This window comes from Amaranthus tricolor, chromosome 13, assembly GCF_026212465.1.
Source record: "Amaranthus tricolor cultivar Red isolate AtriRed21 chromosome 13, ASM2621246v1, whole genome shotgun sequence".
Taxonomy (NCBI): Eukaryota; Viridiplantae; Streptophyta; class Magnoliopsida; order Caryophyllales; family Amaranthaceae; genus Amaranthus; species Amaranthus tricolor.
In genome coordinates, this window is record NC_080059.1 from 1,995,190 (window position 1) to 2,015,837 (window position 20,648).

Sequence of the window (20,648 nt, forward strand, 5' to 3'; positions counted from 1 at the left end):
AATCTAAATTATTAACTTATTAACTTTATTTTTAATTGAATTAGTTTTAAAATTATTAGTGATTATTTTATATATTAAATTTATATAAATTGGTTGAATATAAATAGACGCATGAAATCGTCTCATTTAAGAATTCACATCTCACCGTGAGATATGCCTCATACTTGGGTAAAATAACTCAATAATATAAACTTTTAGCTTATGCGCTTCTTAATGTGAGGTCATCTCATCGTAAAACAGTCTCATATAAAACAAGTTGTTTAACAATTAGTATTCCTTATTTATATTAGTTGTAAATTGCAATTTACTCCTTATTTCTTTACTTGTCTTATTAATTTTGTTGTAGATATAAAAATAAAAAGATATTTGAAAATATTGTAAAAATAGGTTGAGTTAAATCAAATTGAAATGAACATAAAAATATCACGAACAAAAAAAAATAACTAATATTACATAAATTATATACTTCTACATTTAATGTAAATTGTATAATATTTACCTTAGCTTTATGCTTTATCATTTGAGAATATGAATGCATTATGAAAGTAAAAATATTATTTTAAAGTATATCCACAAAAATTTACATCCGTGGAACTCTATTCTCAAAAATAATGAATAGTAAGCATTACTAATTATTTGATTTGAACTTCCAATATAAGATGATAATTAACTTTGATCTAATCTACCCTACACTAATCTTAATCTATATTTCTTCTACTCACTATTCTCCCCATAGTTGTAACTTTACAATGTCAAAAATTGGATGCTATAACAAATTATATTGTAGCAACAAAAAATAAAAATTTAAAATAGATAAGATTATTTATTAAAAAAAAACACACAATAAGACGCATAAACTTATTTCCATTTATAAGCGCCTAATTCCCAAACCTATGGGTAGGAGTCAATTTGCACTTACTAACTGTGAACAAGTGTTGTGATCCAAACAAAAACCAAAGGAGCTGTTCGCAGTTAGTAAGTACGAATAAACTATTGACTTTTTCTTAACCAAAAACCCTATTCCCACTTACTAACTGGGAACAGAGGAGACCTGGTCAAACAGGATCAACCATCTGTTCGCAGTTATTTTAACTGCGAACAAATGGTTGATGTTGTTTGACCAAGTCTCTTTTGTTCGCAGTTAATAAGTAAAAACAGAGCTTTTGACTTTTTTTTATCAATCTCTTTTTGTTCGCTAAACTAAGCCAAACCTGAGCTCTGGGGGTTGAGGCATTTATAAATGGAAATAAGTTTATCCGTGTCTTATTATGTGCTTTTTTTTGATAAATAAATCTTATCTATTTCAAATTTTCACAAAAAATTGGGAAAAAAGTGGAGTTTCACCTATATCACTGCCCTAATTTCGTGATAACTGCTCTCTCAAATGCTAGTGTCCCTTTGAGATTGCTAATGGCAGTGTCATGTTGTGAGGGAAGTATAACTGTCAATAATATCGATCTCAACGGGACAAAAGAGTGATTGATCAAGACAATTCCAGTTTCAAGCTCCGGGACTGAAAGAATAGGAAGACTTGCGGCTATGATTTCATAAACTTCTTCACCATCTCAAGTTGGCTGTCATTGACATAAAAAAGTACATCAGGCAGCCATCAGAATGAGCAATTTCAAATAGCCAAGACAAACAAACACAAGCCAGGAGAAAACAGCTTAAGCAACATATCACATTATACTAATCCTCCCTATAACCTTGCGCAACCCCAACCCCAACACGCCTACCCCCACCAAAGAAAAAGAAGGCATCAAAAAGATTCCATTTCACCAAGATAGTCTTTCTCTTCATCCCCTATAGTTCTTTTATTGGACTTGAAATTGATCCGAAACCTAACCGAAAACAGGTATAGTATAAGCAAGAAATTTTGACATACAACCCGAAACATCCCCATCTAAAAAACAGAAAGAATTGGGTCAACAATTCGGCCCAACTTGAATCCAATGGTTTTGACCAGTTTTTCTAATGTGAATTTTTCAATTCCAAGTTATCATATTTAGACGGATATTACTATAGTTCTAGTCATTTTTTGTATTATTAGATTATATTTCTTTTCTGGGTCGGATGATGTTGATGATGATTAGATTATATTTCTTTTATAAAGCATTGAAAGAGGTACAATGGTCCTTTTTTTAAGTAAAACTTTACCCTCTCTAATCCTTAAGATTTGGTCCCACCAAAAATATTCACGGGAAAAATTATAATGATTTAAATAGTAGATATATTATTTTATTGAATAAAAAATGGGGCCAAAAGCATTAAAAAAATATTAAAATAAAAGTAGTGGAAAAAAAAATATGAAAACCCACATTAAAAAGATATTTAAATAAAACTAATAGGAAACATGTGGAGACCATAAGCAATTTAAAATGTTAAAATGAAATTAGTGGAAATATATGGAGACCATAAGCATAATAAAACATTAAAATGAAGATGAGTAAGGTTAATTATATCCAAAATCTGTAATATAAAAATAGAAAAAGTTCTTTAGGGAGAACAACAAATGGAACAACTAAAAATGGTAAATGGGAACAACTTAACGGCGAGAGTATTTATTAAAATACAATTTCTAAAAACAATAGCAACAATTTTTTTTAAACCCTTAACTCATTGGGATAATCTGACTTGAAAATAACCCAACTTCAAAATGACTCTGACTATTTTGACAAAATTGTAGTCTTCACTCTTCACTAGTTTACCATTCAATTTAAGGTTAAAAGTTAAAAATATAAGCATACACGGTTAGGTAATGTGAAATAGAAGATTCCAAAATAATACTCCCTTCCAATCTAATCAAATGTCCCATTTGGTTCTACACACTTTCCGATGTACTATTTCAATCTTAATCATCCGTAGTTGTGTTTGTTTAAAAATTATAAAAAGTTGGTATTAATAAAATAGGACATTTGATTAGAACAGGAGGGACTACATTTTAACATATGAATGGAAAGAGCAAATAGTATTCATCTAAGAAAATGTCAAAAACTAAGAAGGGAAACAATAGAACCTTTTAGAGAATGAAGGTATAACTTTCTGAACTGCTCGGACAATGATAGGATCACTCGCATCAATATCATTTGAGCCAACATCTGATTCTAGAAAACAAAAAACATTTGAGTCAGATTGAAAGCAATCAGGGCGTGTGAACTAGCATGACAAACCATTACACGTTTAATACAAAAGCCTGGATCTCATCTAGAGGACGGTCAAAAAATTTTGTTAAGTAAAATCAGTGATTGAATCCTACTTGTAATATAAGAATAGTTTTACTGCAATTAAAAGGTTTTTTTTTACCATAGAGAACTCAACTCGAAGAAAAATTTGACAAAAACTTTCACATTAATGGTCCCTAAAGAGCTTCTAGCAAAACTTAGAAGAAATACGTGAAGACATTATTTTTAAGACTAATGACCATACATTGCTTCAATATGAGAAAAGTGCATGGTGCTAAACCTCAGTTGAACTAGAGTCATCTACTTTGCTTCCAAATATTGGAAACTGCAGGGCACCAATAAGAAATAATGCCAAGGTTAAGAGCACCAAACAGAAACATATGTACTATAGGTCCTAAAGCGAGCATTACAGGTGCAACCAACGAGCAATTATTGCTTACGGCTGGAGTACATATACAAATTCCAAAAATTTGCAATCAACAACATGATTTCCATCAAGTTTGCCTCCTAAATCTTTTGGTTCTAATGACATTTATTAGGGCTAAGAGGCTAATTAATCTAAAATTTAGTTTCCCAGAAACAATATTTGCACTTAATGCTTAAATAATTGAGAAGTTACTTGAACAAGAAAAAACATGAAATTGAAGAACAAAGAAAGAGAAGCATGAAAGAACACACTAATTTTAGAGGCAACAAAATCATATGAACAATCTGTTCAGACTATGAAGCTCACCCAACGAGAGGCCAATTGTAATGATAGTGTTTGGTGTATACAAGAGATCACAAAATTCAAGAATCTCTCACTAATTCACTCACAAATAGAACTGAAGGATTTCAAGTAAATTCAAACACTGCCCTAACCCACCATAATGCATTATTCAAGGAGATGGAAACACAAAAACGACAACGTACTATGCAGGGGTGATTTCAACTGTAGTCAAAAAATATAACACATCTTAGAAATTCAGAAAAAATTGTAGCTTAGCATCTTGGTGCCAGATGAGCTAGAAGAGTGCAAAACTGCCAAGAAACCACATTTGCTGGAAGTATTATAGAAGTTGGGAAAAATCAATTGCCAAGATCTGATCTCAAGTATATTGCAATGAACATAAGCGAAAACAACAACAAAAAAAAAATCACACAAAATTTGTTTACATTTCATAATGGTCTAGTCATAGCAAATGGAAAAGATTAAAGAAAATTTTACCTTGAAAATGTTCTGTCCTTGCAAAATCATGTCTAAGATATGATTTACTTTCAGAATTCAACCCCAACGCTTCTGACTGTCCAAAGTCCATCAGGACCTGTCCAATAACCTGGTATGCAACTAAACTTGCTTGGTCACACATTTCTTGGATGGCTACATAATGGTTATTCAGATATTTAGACATCGGATTTGGAAGATATAATCCGCCAGTCATATCACTGTTACTATGTAACATTGGAGGAACAAAAGAGAAGGAACCATCTCCAACAACAGTTGAGCGGAATTCATCCCCGTGAATTTTTATGCCCATGCATTCATCTTTACCAGAAAAGCTTGCAGCCCTAACGGATGGGCTGGAAACAATATCATCACAACTTCCTAAATTATCTTTGCAAGTATATGTTGCTGAACTAGAACAGGGAGACCCAGAATCTCCAGTGATTGACTCATTAAACCTAATCTGAACTTCATCCAAGGAATTTGTCTGTGTCTGTGGATCATCATCATCAAAAATATCTCCATCGTCGCTTTCTTCAAGATCCTCCATGTATGCCTCCACAAAATTTTGTTCAAGCTTATCAAAAGGAACACAATCCCAAACCAGCTGCTTTGTGTGAGCACTAACGATCAATATGTATTCTACCTCTTCATCAATGACATCCTTCAAGGAAAATCTATGTATATTGCATGACTTCTTATTTATGAGAGACAAAACATCTATTAAAGAAGGAGGCACTGCATCCATATAACTGCATTCGAAGAGACAATCCGTCAACATGGACTTAATTACTTTTTTTCCGCCATAAACATCTACCTTTGATTCAGGGTCCAATAAAAGTTGCAAGTTCTTCAACTCTTCTTTCTTGAGTTTTATCTGACTAAGTGACTTAATAGCCTTTACTATCTCATTCTGCAGTGCTTCCTTTTCAGGCGACACGTGTACGAATTTGGCCAGAGAAAGATATTGAGAGTTAGATGCTATTTTTGAATATAAACCGGGGATTGCCATTGCTTTGACTAAAGAGTCTTGTAACATATGTGATTCATCATGTTGGTCAATCATTTTCACCCACAACATCTGCACCTGCTCACACAGACGATCTTTACTCCACCCAGAGCGACAAGGACGTGACTGCAGCATGACACCTTGTGTCCCTTTGAGTGTCCTGTACATCGCATAAAGGGCCTTTATAGGAAAACTTTCAAGTTTTACTTTGTTTAAAGCATTATGAAGAGATTTCCTCGTCACTTTTGTGTGCTTCCCATAATTTTGGTGAAAATTCTTGGGGTTATTTAGCAAGAGAAATATTTCATCCTGCATTTGGCCTAGAACATTGCAATCTGACCAATTGTTATGCAATTCTTGTAAGCTGTCTTTAATAACTCTCTTCATTCGTGGACGCGTTTTGTTGAAAACAACTAAACCTCTTGTCAATATCTTGGCTAGAAGACACATCCCCTTATTTGACAAGTCATCAAGCACGAGCAAGATATACTTTGACATATTGTGCATCTCACATAAGTGATCATCGTCAGCAGTTGAATGCTGTCTGGCTTCAGAATCAAATGCTTGAAGAGATTTCCTTGTAATTTTTGTGTGCTTCCCATAATTTTGTTGAAAATTCTTTGGGTCCTTTAGCAACTGAAAAAGTTCATCCTGCATTTGGCCTAGTACATTGCAATTTAACCGATTACTATGCAATTCTTTTAAGCTGTCTTTAATAACTCTCTTCATTCGAGGACGCGTTTTGTCGAAAACAACTAAACCTCTAGTCACTATCTTGGCTAGAAGACACATCCCCTCATTTGACAAGTCATCAAGCAAGAGCAAGATATATTTTGACATATTGAGCATCTCACATAAGTGATCATCATCAATTGGATGCTGTCTGGCTTCAGAATCAAATGCTTGAAGAAAACTCTTCTCAACAAAACTTCTGGCTTCTTCATAGAAAACCTGGAATTTATCAACAATACAAAAAAAATTTCAAACAGATACCATACCCTTCACAATCCTAATCCAACACCCATGAATAACTCATAGAAGCTTAATCAACAACAAATCTTCAGCTTGTTTAACCAAGGCAAAGGAGGGAAAAAGGTACGAAAAAGAAGAGCAGAGAGACCTATTTCATGTTTGAATAACAAAGAAAAAGAGGGGATGTAGAGAGAAGGATTGTTACATAACCTTTTAAAATGGAAGAGTACTAGCAAAATTCTTATTTTTGTAAGATCCAATATCGTGAAAGCTAATTCTTATTTTTCCCTTCCCAATACATCATATTTTGCAAAACTATAATCACATATTGCTAATTTGCTATTGTAACAGTTTTTAAAGCTGTCAGTAAAAGTATTAGCAAAACTTCATAGTATTTTCTTTACACCATTTATTCCTTTATGTAAACAAATCTTCATATTTTCCTCATAATGCAAAGGTCAATTCAGTAGTCAGTACCAATGCAAACACATAAGAGACAGGGAAGGGAGGAGAGCGATAGTCTGACTATAAAACATGAGATGGAGTTTGGCAAGGGTATCAACACAACAACAACAATAACAAAGTCAAAGTCTTAATCACAAAAGATTAGGGTCGACTACATGAATCAATATATCAATTTCAATGATCGTCAACATGGATTCTTCTCCTACATTCATTCCGATTTTCTAACATCTCAATTAGTAAGTCTAGATCCTTCATATAATTTTCCACTTTTGTCCGACAAGTAATCTTAAGTTTTCCTTACCCTCTTTCCAAGTCTCTCTAGCTTCAACTTTTTATCTTTTTTACAGGCTCGCTAATACCCCAACATTTTGATCCATTTAGTAGCGCTTGTCTCCCTTCAACTTTAAAGGCATTGGCAAGGGAATAATTGTTGTATTAAATCTCATGTTTTTATTTCCTCCAAATCTTTGCATTTTTGGATATATTTGTTTCAATAAATTGGCAGGAATAACCCCTTACATTTCCTTCATCACCTTAATTTGTTACCCAACACACCTCTTCCTTTCCCTCCAAACCCCTCTTCAAACAAGCTTATAGCCTCCACGAGTAGGGAAACCAAGTGATGTGTTTTGCAAGCTTTATAGTCACAGGTATGTATTACTAAATATAACTAGAGTATTGAAAACATGATATACTTAATGATATGGAAAATTTTGGTAACATGTGTGTTGTTGACAAAACGTTGGTTTCACGCAACACAAGCTAGCTTCTACAAATAGAGATATCAATGCCACTGACTTCTTTACAGACAACTACTTAATTAAGGAGCTTTGAGTCAGATAATAGAGAGTGGCGCTTCAGTGAAATGATGCAAATATAGCTAGGCAAGCCTGCAAGGAGAATAGCTACTCTGAAGTCTAAAAGCTCTAGCTTGCACAATCACTAACATAACCAACTAAAAGAAGAAAGAACATCACTTTTACCCAAAAAAAATGAACGAAAATACTTACATCATCTTTTCTCAAAATTGACTCTGGCATCATTGACCTACATTCAAAACATCAATCATGAAAAAAAGAAGAGGCAACTCCACCAATGAAACTCATAAATTACAGAAATACACCATCAATCTCCAATAAAAATTTTCATGAGAAAGATAAATTCCTATTAGAAAGCACCTTGATGAAAAGGCTTCTTTTCACAGCATAGTAAGCAAGTTACAAATTACACAATCTAGATAAAATTCAAAGACTTCTTAACACAGCATAGTAAACAAGGTACGGAAGGCACAGATCGAAACAATAGTTGTGAGATAAAATTCAACTAGAAAACTAATGATCCCTCTTTTATAGTGAGTTAACAAATCTAATGCCTAACGATGTCACCTAGCAATGAGATTAGCTAATACATTCTCTGTGTATCTCACAAAATAATGAGAATATGTTGCAAGTCAAAAGATACTATGAAACCAAGTATTCCTCCCAATAATTCTAATAGACAATTGCCAAAATATTTGCAACTATTCCAACTTCTAAACTAAATTGAGAGAAAACAAGATTAAAATGACAATTCCAAATGTAAACAAATAGTAATGATGCATTTTATATTCAAGGTCATCCTATTTGGTATCGGAGATATTTCACAAATTCAACTATGGAACATATCCAAAAACTGTAAATAACGTGAAGTTACTTTTCTCCAATAAAAAGCAATTACTCTAATTGGGAAACCTAAAGTTTCAAAAAGATTTCTATAACCAAATGTCTATAAAACAGCAATTACTATGGGGTTAGAACTTATTATAGCAGCACAAATGTTTATAACCAAGGCAAAAAAATAATTGGGAGAACTCCTTATAAAAGATTTCTCTCGTTGCTAAATTATGATCGCTTTTTCCCCTCAAATTTAATTTGTCCTCCACTTTCTATGCGGAAAAAACACAACAATGTCAACTTTGATCCAAAAGATTGAAATCAGTTAAATGAACCAATAAATCAAGATCAATGCAGGAATTTCTATATAAAATCTTTTATGCAAAAAAAGTTGAACAAATTTTCCAACCTTAACACTTAATAAAACAATTGATGTGTACTATATGAAACAAAACATGATCTATTAACTATTTCTAAGAAGCAATTCTTCCTATCATGTCATTTCGTCATTCCAAAACAAAATCTTAAAAATACAAATCTATAATTATAGGGAACAAATCTTATCCATACATTTTAACTCTTCTTTTTATCATATCGATGCAATTCAATTACTCTCTTCATTTATTAATAAATATTCACCTTTTTTAATAAAAAAAAACTTCATTTTCTCTCTAAAGCAAATTTGAAGGGACGTAGTAAACTAGCACAGGATCACAATTCAACAAAATTATTAGCAGATCAATTGCAGGGTTCAAACCACTCACACTTTTCCAGCGTAAAATCTCCCCATATGATCAGTAGAGTCCACATCTTCCAATCCCATTAAAAATCTACGCAGTAAAAGCAGGTCAGAAATCTATTGTATCAATTGTTCTTCTATAATTAGTTAAGCTAAAAATTGAAAAACAAAATGCAAGTATAGCATACAAACTTTCTCTTATGCAAAAGCTCTTTTTCATGGCCCTGTATATGACGCCATAATGCCACTGCATCAACGCTTATGTGATCCATTTTTCCTCTTCAATGATTCAAGCCTAATCTGCTTTAGAAAAAGAATTATACATTGGATTCGGATCATATAATTATAAGACAAAAACCCTAACCCCATATCATATCAACCCAAGGTTTTGAAAGAAAATATGCTGAAAATTAAAAGGCAAGTACGACAAAATTTACCATAAACTATTTAAAGTTATGCATAAATAATCAAACAAAGAAGTTTATTTTGATGAGCGTGTACCTCAAGAATTTTGGAGGAAATTTTATGGAGATTAGTAAAGAAAGAGTCGGTTAACTGCAAAGGAACTAGAAGAAAAAAAAATTAAGTGATGTCGATGATTTAAAAATACAATCAAACAACTAGATGAATTTTTTAAAGCCTAATTTCTTTAAAACTATCAATAATCACAATTTACTTAATAGATAGATAATCAAATAAAAAACCCTAATTTTAAAAACTATCAATAATCAAACAAGTACAACCTTTAAACAATCAAAATATTAATAAAAACCCTAATTTTTTAAAGCCCTAATTTACTTAAGAGAACTAATAGCCCTAATTCACCTAAATAGATAAACAAATAAAAAGCCTTAATTTTTAAACAAATGAATCAAAATATTCAAATCGCAAACTTGGACATTTATGAGTTATGATGTATCACGTATCCGAGTTGGATACAAGAACCAGAGTCCGAGCAACTAAAGATTATAATTCCCAAACAGTTTTAAAAGCATTTATTTATCAACTTTAGTTCAATTTCAATAATATATAATCCAAAACTATACCTATGTGATACAAAATTATTACTTTGAATACTTTCATGTGATCCAAAACTATACCTATTGGCGCTATTGCCATAGATACTAGCAGGTTTTTATGATGCTTGGGTAGTTGGGTTGTGTTTGTCAATTTTGTGATGGGTTCATCAATAATTGCACATCTACTGGGTTTAGAGATGTTTTATTCACCTAAGAAGAAAGAGAGAAGGTTATCGACTGAAGAGAAAGAGTGAAGGCTGGCAGGCTACGACGCTGCGTCTGGACACCGGCTGAAGACTGCGTGAACGCTGAACCGCAGTCGCTGAAGAGACAGGGACAGGGGGTAGGGGCTTCCGTCTCCCGACTGCTGAGGAAATGGGGAAAGAGAATGGGAAATTGGGAAAACAGGGGCGGGATGATGGGGAATCAGAAGAGATTGATAAAGGATGGAGGGTAGCGAGGTCGCCGGACGCCCGGGATGGCTATGGCGGGGGTTTGAGTTCTTCAATTTCTACAATTTAAGTAGAGAAGGCCGGAGAAAAAAAACTAAAAAACTTAGAAGCGAGGCAGCAAGACTTGAACACAAGACAGCCGTCAAATTTATAAGGGGTTTCAAATTAATTTATAGAAAAAATTACTTAATACAATTTATTTATATTTTCCTATAATAATTTTCCTATTGATTAATTATAAATATTTATTAATAATTTCAATTTTTAATGGTATTTTTCTAAAGTAAATTCAATAATCGAATGATTTGTAATAACAAGTTTTATTTTTTAAAAAAATATAAATTATAATAAATTTTCAAAAAAAAATATTAAAAAATATTCAAAACAAAATTTATGATTTTTTTATATAAATTTTCAAAATTTTTCTTTAACTTTAAATTAATTTTTAATTTACATTTTTAATAAATTACCTATTATAGCAGGTCATCGAGTAATTCAAGTTTATTCTAAATAAATACCCCTAAAATTGAATTATTCATAAATAAATTAAGTGTTTAAATGTAAAATCATTGTGACAAAGACAAACTATAGTAAAAACTGGTGTAAATCAATAGAAATTTGAGCAAGTGTTTAACAAAATTTAAATAAATTAAGCTTTTCAAGGTTAAATAAAACAACAAATAACTCCAATGTATCAAGAATTTCAAATGGACCATTAAATAAAGACAACGAATATTACGTGGGTATGAATTTAAAAAATTAATTACTATTTGGGACTTGAAGAGACCCCCGTACGGCGTTCCCGGATGATACCCGAAGTCTGAATTCTGAAACCTAAGCCGAAGCCGGTGGCCGGTGAGAGCTCCACTTTTGAAGAGAATTTTGAATTCACTAAGGCACTCAAAGTATATACATTACTTCGCCAAGCTGACTTTCAATTTCTCCTTAAACAAACAAAATCTTGTTCATTGACTTTTCATTTGTTTTTGTTTATTGTATGAATTTACACAGCTCTGCTTAACTTTTGTTGCTGCTTGATCATAATCATCATCATACTCAGTGTTTTTACTTAGATTCAACTTAATTTTACTTATGCTGGTGGGTTTCTGAATTTGCCAAGAAACCCACAAACCCATATCGGTACCAATAGTGTATGGTATGGTACTAAGGCCTACGGGTCAAGACTCAAGACCTCTTTGTTATCAAGAAGGGTTGGGTAGGGTTGCATAATCCAACTCCCAAACCCGACCAAGGTAGGAGCGGACTTAATGACATTCAGGTAATGAAATGTAATATTGTACATATGATGACATCAAATTTGTGAGGCAATAAATATTTTTAGTAATTGTTTTGATTCTATGTTTACAAGTGAGAAACTTCGATGCCATTGAGTTGGGAAAATTCTTCATCACATTGTTGATAGGCAGATGATAGCTTGAGACTTGCAGAAGGAAAAGGCTTTCAGGAGTATGGCAAGGTACCTAATTTCATTAGTTGTTTGCATACTTAGTTACCAATGCTGCAAAATGACATTCTTAACTTGTATCTTCTTGCTTTTACTCCCTTTTATCTACTTCAAGAAAAACATAGGGTTAAGACTTTGGCATTGTTGTATGGAAATCATGAGATGCCTTGGAAAGTGAAGCAAATGGAGGGAGAAGATGGACATATTTTTCATTACTTTGGTTCCATACACTTGGATGTGCTTTGTTAGTGCCTTACTTCTTGAAAGATGAGTTTTTGTGGGAGGGAGGACTACTAGTCTTCTTTCTTTGTTCCCTATTTTATGAATTATCCCTTGTTGCCCTTGTACTCATTATCACTGTCAATGCTTGTTTGGTGCTGATCCGATAGGACCTTCATCTCTTTAGCAAATTTCTCTAAAGTTTTCTCCACCAATAGCATAGCTCTTGTGACTTGAACAACTATACTAGTATGAGTATCATATTCAAACATTACTGTTTTCTTTTAAAGGTTAGAGTCAAGATTGAGAAGTTGGTCATGCACCATTGGTTGCCTCAGTAACTGAAACTTCACTCTGAGTTTCTTTAAGGTGGTCCGCTCATATTTTGATTTATCCGATGGATATTTTTTCACTATTTCTCTATACCTTTCCCATCTTCGACTCAATGTTGATGAAAGAGAGACAACGTGGCCATATAAAGTTGATATTCATTAATGATTATAATGAGCACATTTGTTGAATCACTATTCATAACAAAATTTAAAAAATGCCAAGTATAGAAGTATTATTTTAGCAAATTTAAGAATTTGAAGTATTATTTAACCAACCACTACTCTGAAGTTGTATCATTAATTTTTAACTCGTAGATTATCACCACGAATGGATATCATGGATGAACTTCGTAGAGAAGTGGAAGAGTTGAGGCTTCTAGAAAGAGAGATCCAAGAAAAGGTCACTCTATTAAAAGAAGCTGAAGAGGAGATTGGTGAAGGAGTTTTTAAATGGCTTGAGGAAGCCCACAACATTGATGTCAAGTTGACAACTTATTTGCAAGTGGCTGCAAAAGCTAAATCTACCTTGGTCAATAGATGCTGTTGCAGCTGTTTTAAGTCAAGAATGACCAAAGAGGATGCTTTTGAGATTAAAACTTATGTTGATGATCTGTTGGCTCAAGGAAAAAGAATTTTACCTGCAGAAGAAATTGAACTTGTCTGGCGTGATGGGTTTTATGATTTTGGGTCAAGGAGATCTATTTTTACTAGGGTTATGGAGGGTCTGAAAGACGATGATATTGGCATCATTGGCATCTTGGGTTTAGGAGGTATTGGAAAGACTAAACTAGTAACCGAGATAGGTAAAAGAGCCAAAGATGAGAGGATATTTGATCATGTTTTAATGGCTACAATATCTCAGAATCCTGATATCCGAAATATCCAGTGGACACTTGCTGATATGTTGAATCTAACATTTAGAGATGACGAGGAGACTAGCAGAACAAATGAGCTTCGAGCTAGATTAGAGAATGAAAGAAAGGTCTTAGTTATTATGGATGATGTTTGGGATGAAATCAACTTGGATAGTGTTGGGGTCTCTCCATATTCAAATCGAAAAGGATGCAAGATTATTTTAACAACACGTCGTGAGAAAGTTTGTGAAGATATGTGTTGTAATCTTGTAGTGCGTTTGGATTTGATAACTCATGCTGAAGCATGGGCTTTGTTCACTGAGCATGCAGATTTGAAAGCTCAAAAATCCGTTCGAGTTCTCACCAATGCGAAAAATATTGTGAAAAAATGTGGTGGCCTTCCACTTGCAATTGTTGTAGTTGGAAGTGCCTTGAGGGACAAAGATCTAGAGGATTATGAAGATGCACTCCACAAGCTCTGTAGCTCTACCTTTGTGAATGTAGAAAGTGCTGATAGGGAGATCTACTCTATCCTGAATTTGAGTTATGAGTATCTCAAGGATGAAGATACACAGAAATGTTTTCTGTTATGTTGTTTGTTTCCTGAAGATAGTACAATAACAGTAAAGGAACTGACCAGGTATGCCCATGGACAATGGTTGTTTCAATACGTTAATTCATTTGATGAAGCTAAGAGGAGGATATTTGGCTCTGTAAAAAAACTTGAAGATGCCTCTCTATTGTCTCATATCACTCGTAGAAGTCCTCGTCCTGGTGATTATTTCCAAACTTGGCCTATTGTGAAAATGCATGATCTGGTTCGTGATTTTGCTTTGTGGAGAGCTAGGATTAATCATGACTTCTTCTATGTGGTGAACAAGTCAAACAAACTGCAAAAGAAGCGACCATATGAGAATGCAACTGCCCTCTATCTTAGGAGATTTGATTGGGATTGGCAGTATCCTAACAAATCCGAGTATCCGAACTTGAAACTTCTGATAATCTCAAGCTCTATATCTATTTCTTCGATGAAAAAGTTCCAAGGTAAATGATAAGAGTATAAAAATCAACCATTTACTTTATAAGAATAAAAGCAATATTGGATTCCCAAGATTAATGGTATACTCATCGGTAAAATTATATGTTCTTTCCATATTTGTTGACTACCATATCGATAAATGATGATGAAAATCTTACGAATGAAATACCCGCTTTCTTTGTAGGGAACACTTTAGAGGTGACAAATGCTCTTCAGGTTCTTGATGTGCAATCATCTAGCTTGGTAAACAACTTCATGCCACCAATTTGGTTTGAACACCTCAAGAACCTTCGAAGTCTTCGTTTGGAAGGAGTCCCATTTTCAAGGTATCATAATGAATTATGAACATTATATGATTAGATGTGATTGTAAGCTTGTGATAAATGTGAATTTTGGTTGATTCTACATATATGTGTCGGGTGGTGGGCATTGGGTGAATAGAGTGTCAAAATCATAATGATCCACCACATTCACTTGCCCTACTCCCCTACCTATAGTGAGATACTATGTTAGTTTGACTTCTTATTTTTGCTTTAAATATTCATGTCATTCATTCTATACTCTAACCCTCCAACATGTGTTGAAAAATCCTGATTTGTTACTTCTATTATTTTGAAAACATATATCAAGCGAAAAAGGTTCAAAATAAAGTGGCAAAATAAGAAAAATTGGTAGTAAAAAAGTATGTGTTTGGAAGTGGCTATGATGTAGAAGTTTGGATAAGAACTAACAAACAAATCATGGATTACCTACTTCCCGTGGTTCTATTTTTTGGCAACGTTTGACCCTAATTATTTGATAGTTTTATTGCTCACAAGTCACAATCATTGCTAGTAAATAAAACTAGAGGAAATATTTATTTTGTTCATGGAAAGCTCATACAAAAGGGTCTTCAAATCCATATTAATGTAATAAGGAATCCTTAATCAACTAAATATTACATTTTACTCAAAGACATCCCTAATACAAACTATCTAATAAATGGGCTAAAAATCTTATTAAATACATGGAGAAATAAATCAAAAACCTACTCATATTTAGCATGAAGCAATACCTATCATATATATTTGTCTTGGGTATGTAGATTTGGATATCATCCAAATCATCATATTTTTGATGTACTTTGTTGATTTTGAATTTTCTTAGTACCATGTATATCTAAGTAGTACCAAGCCCATGTAGTAATAAGAGCATTTGTGTTATTTTGCCTTTCAACATTCATCCAATTCGCATGGTGGATCCATATTTCTGGTAAAAAGATCGGAAGTACATTATTATGTACACAGGAGAATATATAAGTGGCTTAAGTCTCTAAATTATATTTGAATTTGACTTTTTATGTTTTAGGATAGGAAAATCAACTTATGTATTGTTGGCTTGTTTCAGGAATGCAAACTTGTCTATGATCGGAAATTTAGTGAACCTGGAGATTCTGGAATTGAACCTTGGTTCTCAACAAAAGGTCTTGCCAACATGGGTAGGTGAGCTTTGTAATTTGCGAATGCTGGATTTATCAACATGGTATGTGCTGGAAGTAATTCCACCCAATCTGTTATCAAGATTAGTAAAGCTAGAGGCGCTGTATACCCCTTCATTTCATTACCCCCAAGGGATTTGGAATTCTGACTATTTGTCTGATCTGAAGTTTTTGCTTGGTTTGACCTCCTTTGCTGGTACATTTATGAGTATTCAGTCTCTTCCAAAGGATTTTAGGTTTAGAAATATGCAAATGTATTACATAAACTGCAGGCCCGATAGATTGAAAGATGAAAGCATCAAGTGGAACAGAAGTCTTGGACTGGATGATGCTAACGATTTTTCCTTGAAGCTTTTTGAGAATTTGTTACCTAATGTGGAGTGCCTTAAGATTGTTGGAAAATTATATATACGTGGTATATATAACTTGTGTCCTCAAATCGATAAAGGGGGCTTTCAGAATCTTAGAGAGCTCTTCCTAGGGTGCATTTACAATCTCGAGTGCCTCATTAATACAAGTGAACTAGGACTTCCTCCTCTAACTCCGATATTCCCCAATTTGCTTCATCTTACTCTTGAAAATATAATCGAGCTGTGTAATATGTGTCGTGGGAAACCTCCGGTGCACTATTTGGAAGAGCTAAGAACAGCTACAATCGTAAAATGCTGCAAGCTGAAGAATATAGTTCCAGACATGCTTCCAGTTGGGCTAAAGTTGGAAGTCCTAGAAATCGAGGACTGTTTGCTGCTCAAGTATGTGTTTGATCTAGTGAATGAACAACCAGCATTTCATCACACAAGGAACCACCTAAAATTTGCCCCCTCTCCTAAAGTTCTCGAGTTACATAATCTTCCCCAGCTGCAAAACATATGGAACTTGCCACCTCAATCGGTATGTTATTATCGTGCTTTTTTTTTCATCTTTTGAACTTTTACTACACTATTCTTTAGCTGTCCATGCCTAAAGACGATCTATATACTTCATCTTACTTATGATGTGTTTAAATTCTTGTGATTCGACTCATGCCTTTATTCTTCTAACTTTGCATTGTCCAGTCTTTGGTTTCAATCAACAAGCACCATGGAACCCTTTGTATCGTTTTTGTTACATTGTCGTCTTGATTTCCGTGAATGGAAAAGCATTTAAGGCATAATGTGTTGTAGTTCATTTATGATCGAGCTCTCTTCTATTGCTCCTATACATGTCCTAATATTTGTTTTCAATTCCTGATATATATTTTGCTTTTTTTTGGGACTACGTTCATATATTATTTGTGGTATCCCCTTCTTTGTCATTGTTCATTACAATACTTTTCTAGGCTTGTCATATGCCTTCTTCAAGTTTGTGGAGGTCCATTTTTCTTACCCTAGGACTCTCTATTTATTGCTTCACATAAATGACCTTTTGTAGTAAATTTTCCAGCATTAATCCCGGGTGGTGTGCTGTCTCCGACTTTTGCATCTTCATGATATGGCTTATAAGCTTTATTACTCGATAGTTAGAGCTACTTTGTGCATCTCCTTTGTTTTGTAATAGGTGTTAAACTGCTTTTTCTTCAATCTTGTGGTATCTTATTTGTCCTCTAAATTTTGGTTCTAAGCAATCTTACCTACACATTTCTGAAGCTCGATGGGGAAACCTTTGTAATTTCTTCGGCTTTGATTTCTAGTTAGCCTACTTCTATTTTACTGTCGAAGTGTCGTATAGTTGAAATGACCGTGTCATAGTGCAAATATGTGGTGTTAGTTGCGGTAACGAAGGGAGTATTTAAATAATCTCAAGTTTATGCGTTGAGACTTGAGAGAGATTTGAGATGTACAATAATGATGTCGTATCTTGACTTTTTCCGTTCATTTTTTATGATCAGGAGTTCATTGAAAAGCACAATGATGCAGAGTTGTGTAAGCTGATTTTAAAATGCTTGGGGTCACTTGTTCAGATGAAAATCAACAAGTGTTTAGAGTTGGAAGAGATTTTTCCTGTTATTGAACTCGACAACCAGAACGCTGATGCACCACTCTCAAGCTTAGTCGATTTAAGTTTATCATTCTTACCTCGACTGAAATGCATATGGAAAGGCCGTCAGAAAAATTGCAGTCTCCAAAATCTCGAACGAATTGAAGTGGTGGAATGTGGTGCATTGACAAGTATTTTCACTTCCACTCTCATCACAGGTTTGCGAAAATTGCAGTATCTAGTGATAAAAGACTGTGATGTGCTGGAGACGATCATTGTGAACGATGATCAGAATGAAGCAAATTTGGGTAAAGCCTTCCAAGAAATCAAGGAGATCAAGATAGAACTATGTGACAACTTAAACACCGTCCTACCAATTTCTTATGTTGTTCATGGTCTTCAAAAGCTCGAGATAATCAACATAAAAAAGTGCGCGAAGCTACATCAAGTATTTGGAGAGCATTGTGAAGAACACGAGGCAGAAGGTAGTCAACTTCTTGAACACAATAACCAGAAATCTAATGCGCAGCTCTCAAGTTTAGTCGAGTTGGACTTACGATTTTTACCTAATTTGAAGTGCATATGGAATGGACCTCAACAGAATTGCAGCCTTAAAAATCTCGAAAGAATTAGACTTGAAAATTGTGATACATTGATGAGTCTATTCACGTTAAATCTTGCTCGTAGTTTGCAAAAACTCCAGTATCTTGTGATCGTTCAATGTGAAGCGCTGGAGACGATCATCAATGAAGATGATCAAGATGAAGCAATATCCAAGTCAAAGAAGAGCTTCCAAGAAATCAGGGAGATTGAAATAATATCATGTCCCAGATTAAAAACTCTCCTACCAGTAAGTTTTGTTCAAAGTCTCTCAAAGCTCGAAAGAATCCTGATAGACGACTGTGCTGAACTAGAGCAAGTATTCGGAGATTCTGACGTAGAAGTCGTAACAAAGATGAACAAAGAGGAATCCAATTCACAACTCATGAACTTGGTTGAATTAGATTTCGCGTTATTACCAAAACTGAAAAGCATATGGAACAGCCGTCAGCAGAATTGTCGCCTCCGGAATCTTGAACTGATTAAGCTGAAAGAATGCGATACGCTGACCAGTGTTTTCACTCCTACTCAAGCGCAGAGTTTACAGAAGTTACAACACCTTTTGATAGATACATGTCAAGCAATGGAAACAATTATCACTACAGATGATCAGCCGGAGAAAGCTAGAAAGCGTCCAAATTTGTCACAAAATAGCTTCCAAGAAATCAAGGAGGTACAAATAATCTCATGTGATAAATTAAAGTCTATTTTTCCGATTGCTTTTGTAGCACAAAATCTTTCGAAACTTGAACGTATCTCGATAATAAATTGTGGTGAGCTACGACAAGTATTTGGAGATGATGAAGAAGATAATATAGGAGACTATGAGGAGATCTTCATGGACAATCTAAAGGAGTTGAAGCTCATCAAGTTACCAATGCTAGCTCGTTTCTCACCGTCGAAATACGGTGTTGTAATCTCATTTTCGTCACATACGAAAGAGGGGGAAAAAGGTGGCACAATAGACCTTTTAGAGTTACTCCCTCGATCCCAAACTAGACCTCATACTTGGATTTGGATGAAGCATGATTGATGGGATGAAAAAAATAGGGGAAAGAAGGTTTTATAAAAGTGTGAAGTTGTTTTGGGAGGCATTGCAAAATGAAAGTGCGAAGTTTGTTTTGAGATGAAGGGAGCACTAAAGTTTTAGGGGATGGAATACTCGTTTATAATAGAATATCAAATAATACCTCATCTGTTTTTATGAGTTTGCTATTAATAGTGATATTTTTTTACAATATGTTACTGCAAATTTACATGTAAAAGCTAGGAGTATATTTTATTTCTCTTGGTAAGTAACATTTCCACTCATTTTTCTAATGTTTATATTTTTCTTCAACTAAAACAGAATATATCAAATGGATAATTGTATAGGTGGTTCTAGATATATGCAAATTGTTTGATTGGATAGACCCTTAAAAATTAAAATACTCATACTTAGTCTTTTGATGTTTAACACGACATTTTGGAAGATAAAATTGATATTTTGATATGAAAATATCTATTTTGAGTTGTTTTGTAAGCACATATCTTGCTATAAGATGGTCTGGATCATACGAGAATTGCTCTAATAATTTTGATTCATATAATGCTATACTTTGTCCTGCCTAGTGGAATCTCTAATCCATTTCAAATCGAATCAGCGATGGGTCTTATATTTGAGTTGTTGCATACACGTGCAAGTACTATGACCTTTTGGCACACTACTTGGCTGCCTACACCAATATATATATATATATATATATATATATAGGGAGAAGTTCAAGTGAAAATCATCTTTATATGAGAATTGTGAGAATCATAAAAAGGTGTTACTTTTAATATAAAAAGGTGTTACTTTTCCAGAAAAACGTGTTACTTTGCATTTATATTTTTTTCCTGATAGTTATACTTTTTTGGTTAAAAGTACCAGATTTTTTTAAAAACAAAAGTAACACAGTTTTTGTGCAAAAGTAACACATTTTCTGTAAAAAGATAACACATTTTTTGATTCTCACGGTTCGCATATACCC

The 20,648-nt window shown here is 33.8% G+C and overlaps 2 protein-coding genes across 13 annotated transcripts; one reads left to right on the top strand and one right to left on the bottom strand.

The window, feature by feature from the left end:
- Nucleotides 1–509: 509 nt before the first annotated feature.
- On the bottom strand, nt 510–10,823 carry LOC130798533 (uncharacterized). 11 transcript variants are annotated; one of them, XM_057661569.1, is made up of 8 exons: nt 10,453–10,823; nt 9,725–9,789; nt 9,412–9,523; nt 9,249–9,314; nt 7,843–7,879; nt 4,390–6,346; nt 3,017–3,104; nt 510–1,574 (listed from the first exon to the last, which is right to left on the bottom strand). In XM_057661569.1, exons 3-8 carry the CDS (start codon nt 9,474–9,476, stop codon nt 1,538–1,540), a joined length of 2,250 nt encoding a protein of 749 aa, XP_057517552.1. In that variant the 5' UTR covers nt 9,477–9,523; nt 9,725–9,789; nt 10,453–10,823; the 3' UTR covers nt 510–1,537. The 11 variants fall into 11 exon arrangements, with proteins under 11 accessions (XP_057517552.1, XP_057517550.1, XP_057517548.1 ...); XM_057661567.1 differs by having other exon boundaries at nt 10,324–10,823; XM_057661561.1 differs by having other exon boundaries at nt 511–1,574; nt 9,416–9,523.
- A 622-nt stretch (nt 10,824–11,445) lies between these two features.
- On the top strand, nt 11,446–19,981 carry LOC130798538 (disease resistance protein At4g27190-like). 2 transcript variants are annotated; one of them, XM_057661574.1, is made up of 6 exons: nt 11,446–11,973; nt 12,064–12,171; nt 13,026–14,608; nt 14,788–14,929; nt 15,990–16,971; nt 17,948–19,981. In XM_057661574.1, exons 2-6 carry the CDS (start codon nt 12,164–12,166, stop codon nt 19,667–19,669), a joined length of 4,437 nt encoding a protein of 1,478 aa, XP_057517557.1. In that variant the 5' UTR covers nt 11,446–11,973; nt 12,064–12,163; the 3' UTR covers nt 19,670–19,981. The 2 variants fall into 2 exon arrangements, with proteins under 2 accessions (XP_057517557.1, XP_057517558.1); XM_057661575.1 differs by having other exon boundaries at nt 11,453–11,599; nt 11,706–12,171.
- Nucleotides 19,982–20,648: the final 667 nt, after the last annotated feature.

Coding starts and splice junctions, on each gene's coding strand:
- LOC130798533 (XM_057661559.1), bottom strand. CDS start 9,495: ATGGATCACATAAGCGTTGATGCAGTGGCATTATGGCGTCATATACAG. Junction 9,315..9,415: donor GAGCTTTTGCATAAGAGAAA/GTTTGTATGCTA, acceptor TTTACTGCGTAG/ATTTTTAATGGGATTGGAAG. Junction 3,105..4,389: donor AAGGACAGAACATTTTCAAG/GTAAAATTTTCT, acceptor TTTGTTTTCTAG/AATCAGATGTTGGCTCAAAT.
- LOC130798538 (XM_057661574.1), top strand. Junction 14,609..14,787: donor TTCGATGAAAAAGTTCCAAG/GTAAATGATAAG, acceptor CTTTCTTTGTAG/GGAACACTTTAGAGGTGACA. Junction 16,972..17,947: donor GGAACTTGCCACCTCAATCG/GTATGTTATTAT, acceptor TTTTATGATCAG/GAGTTCATTGAAAAGCACAA.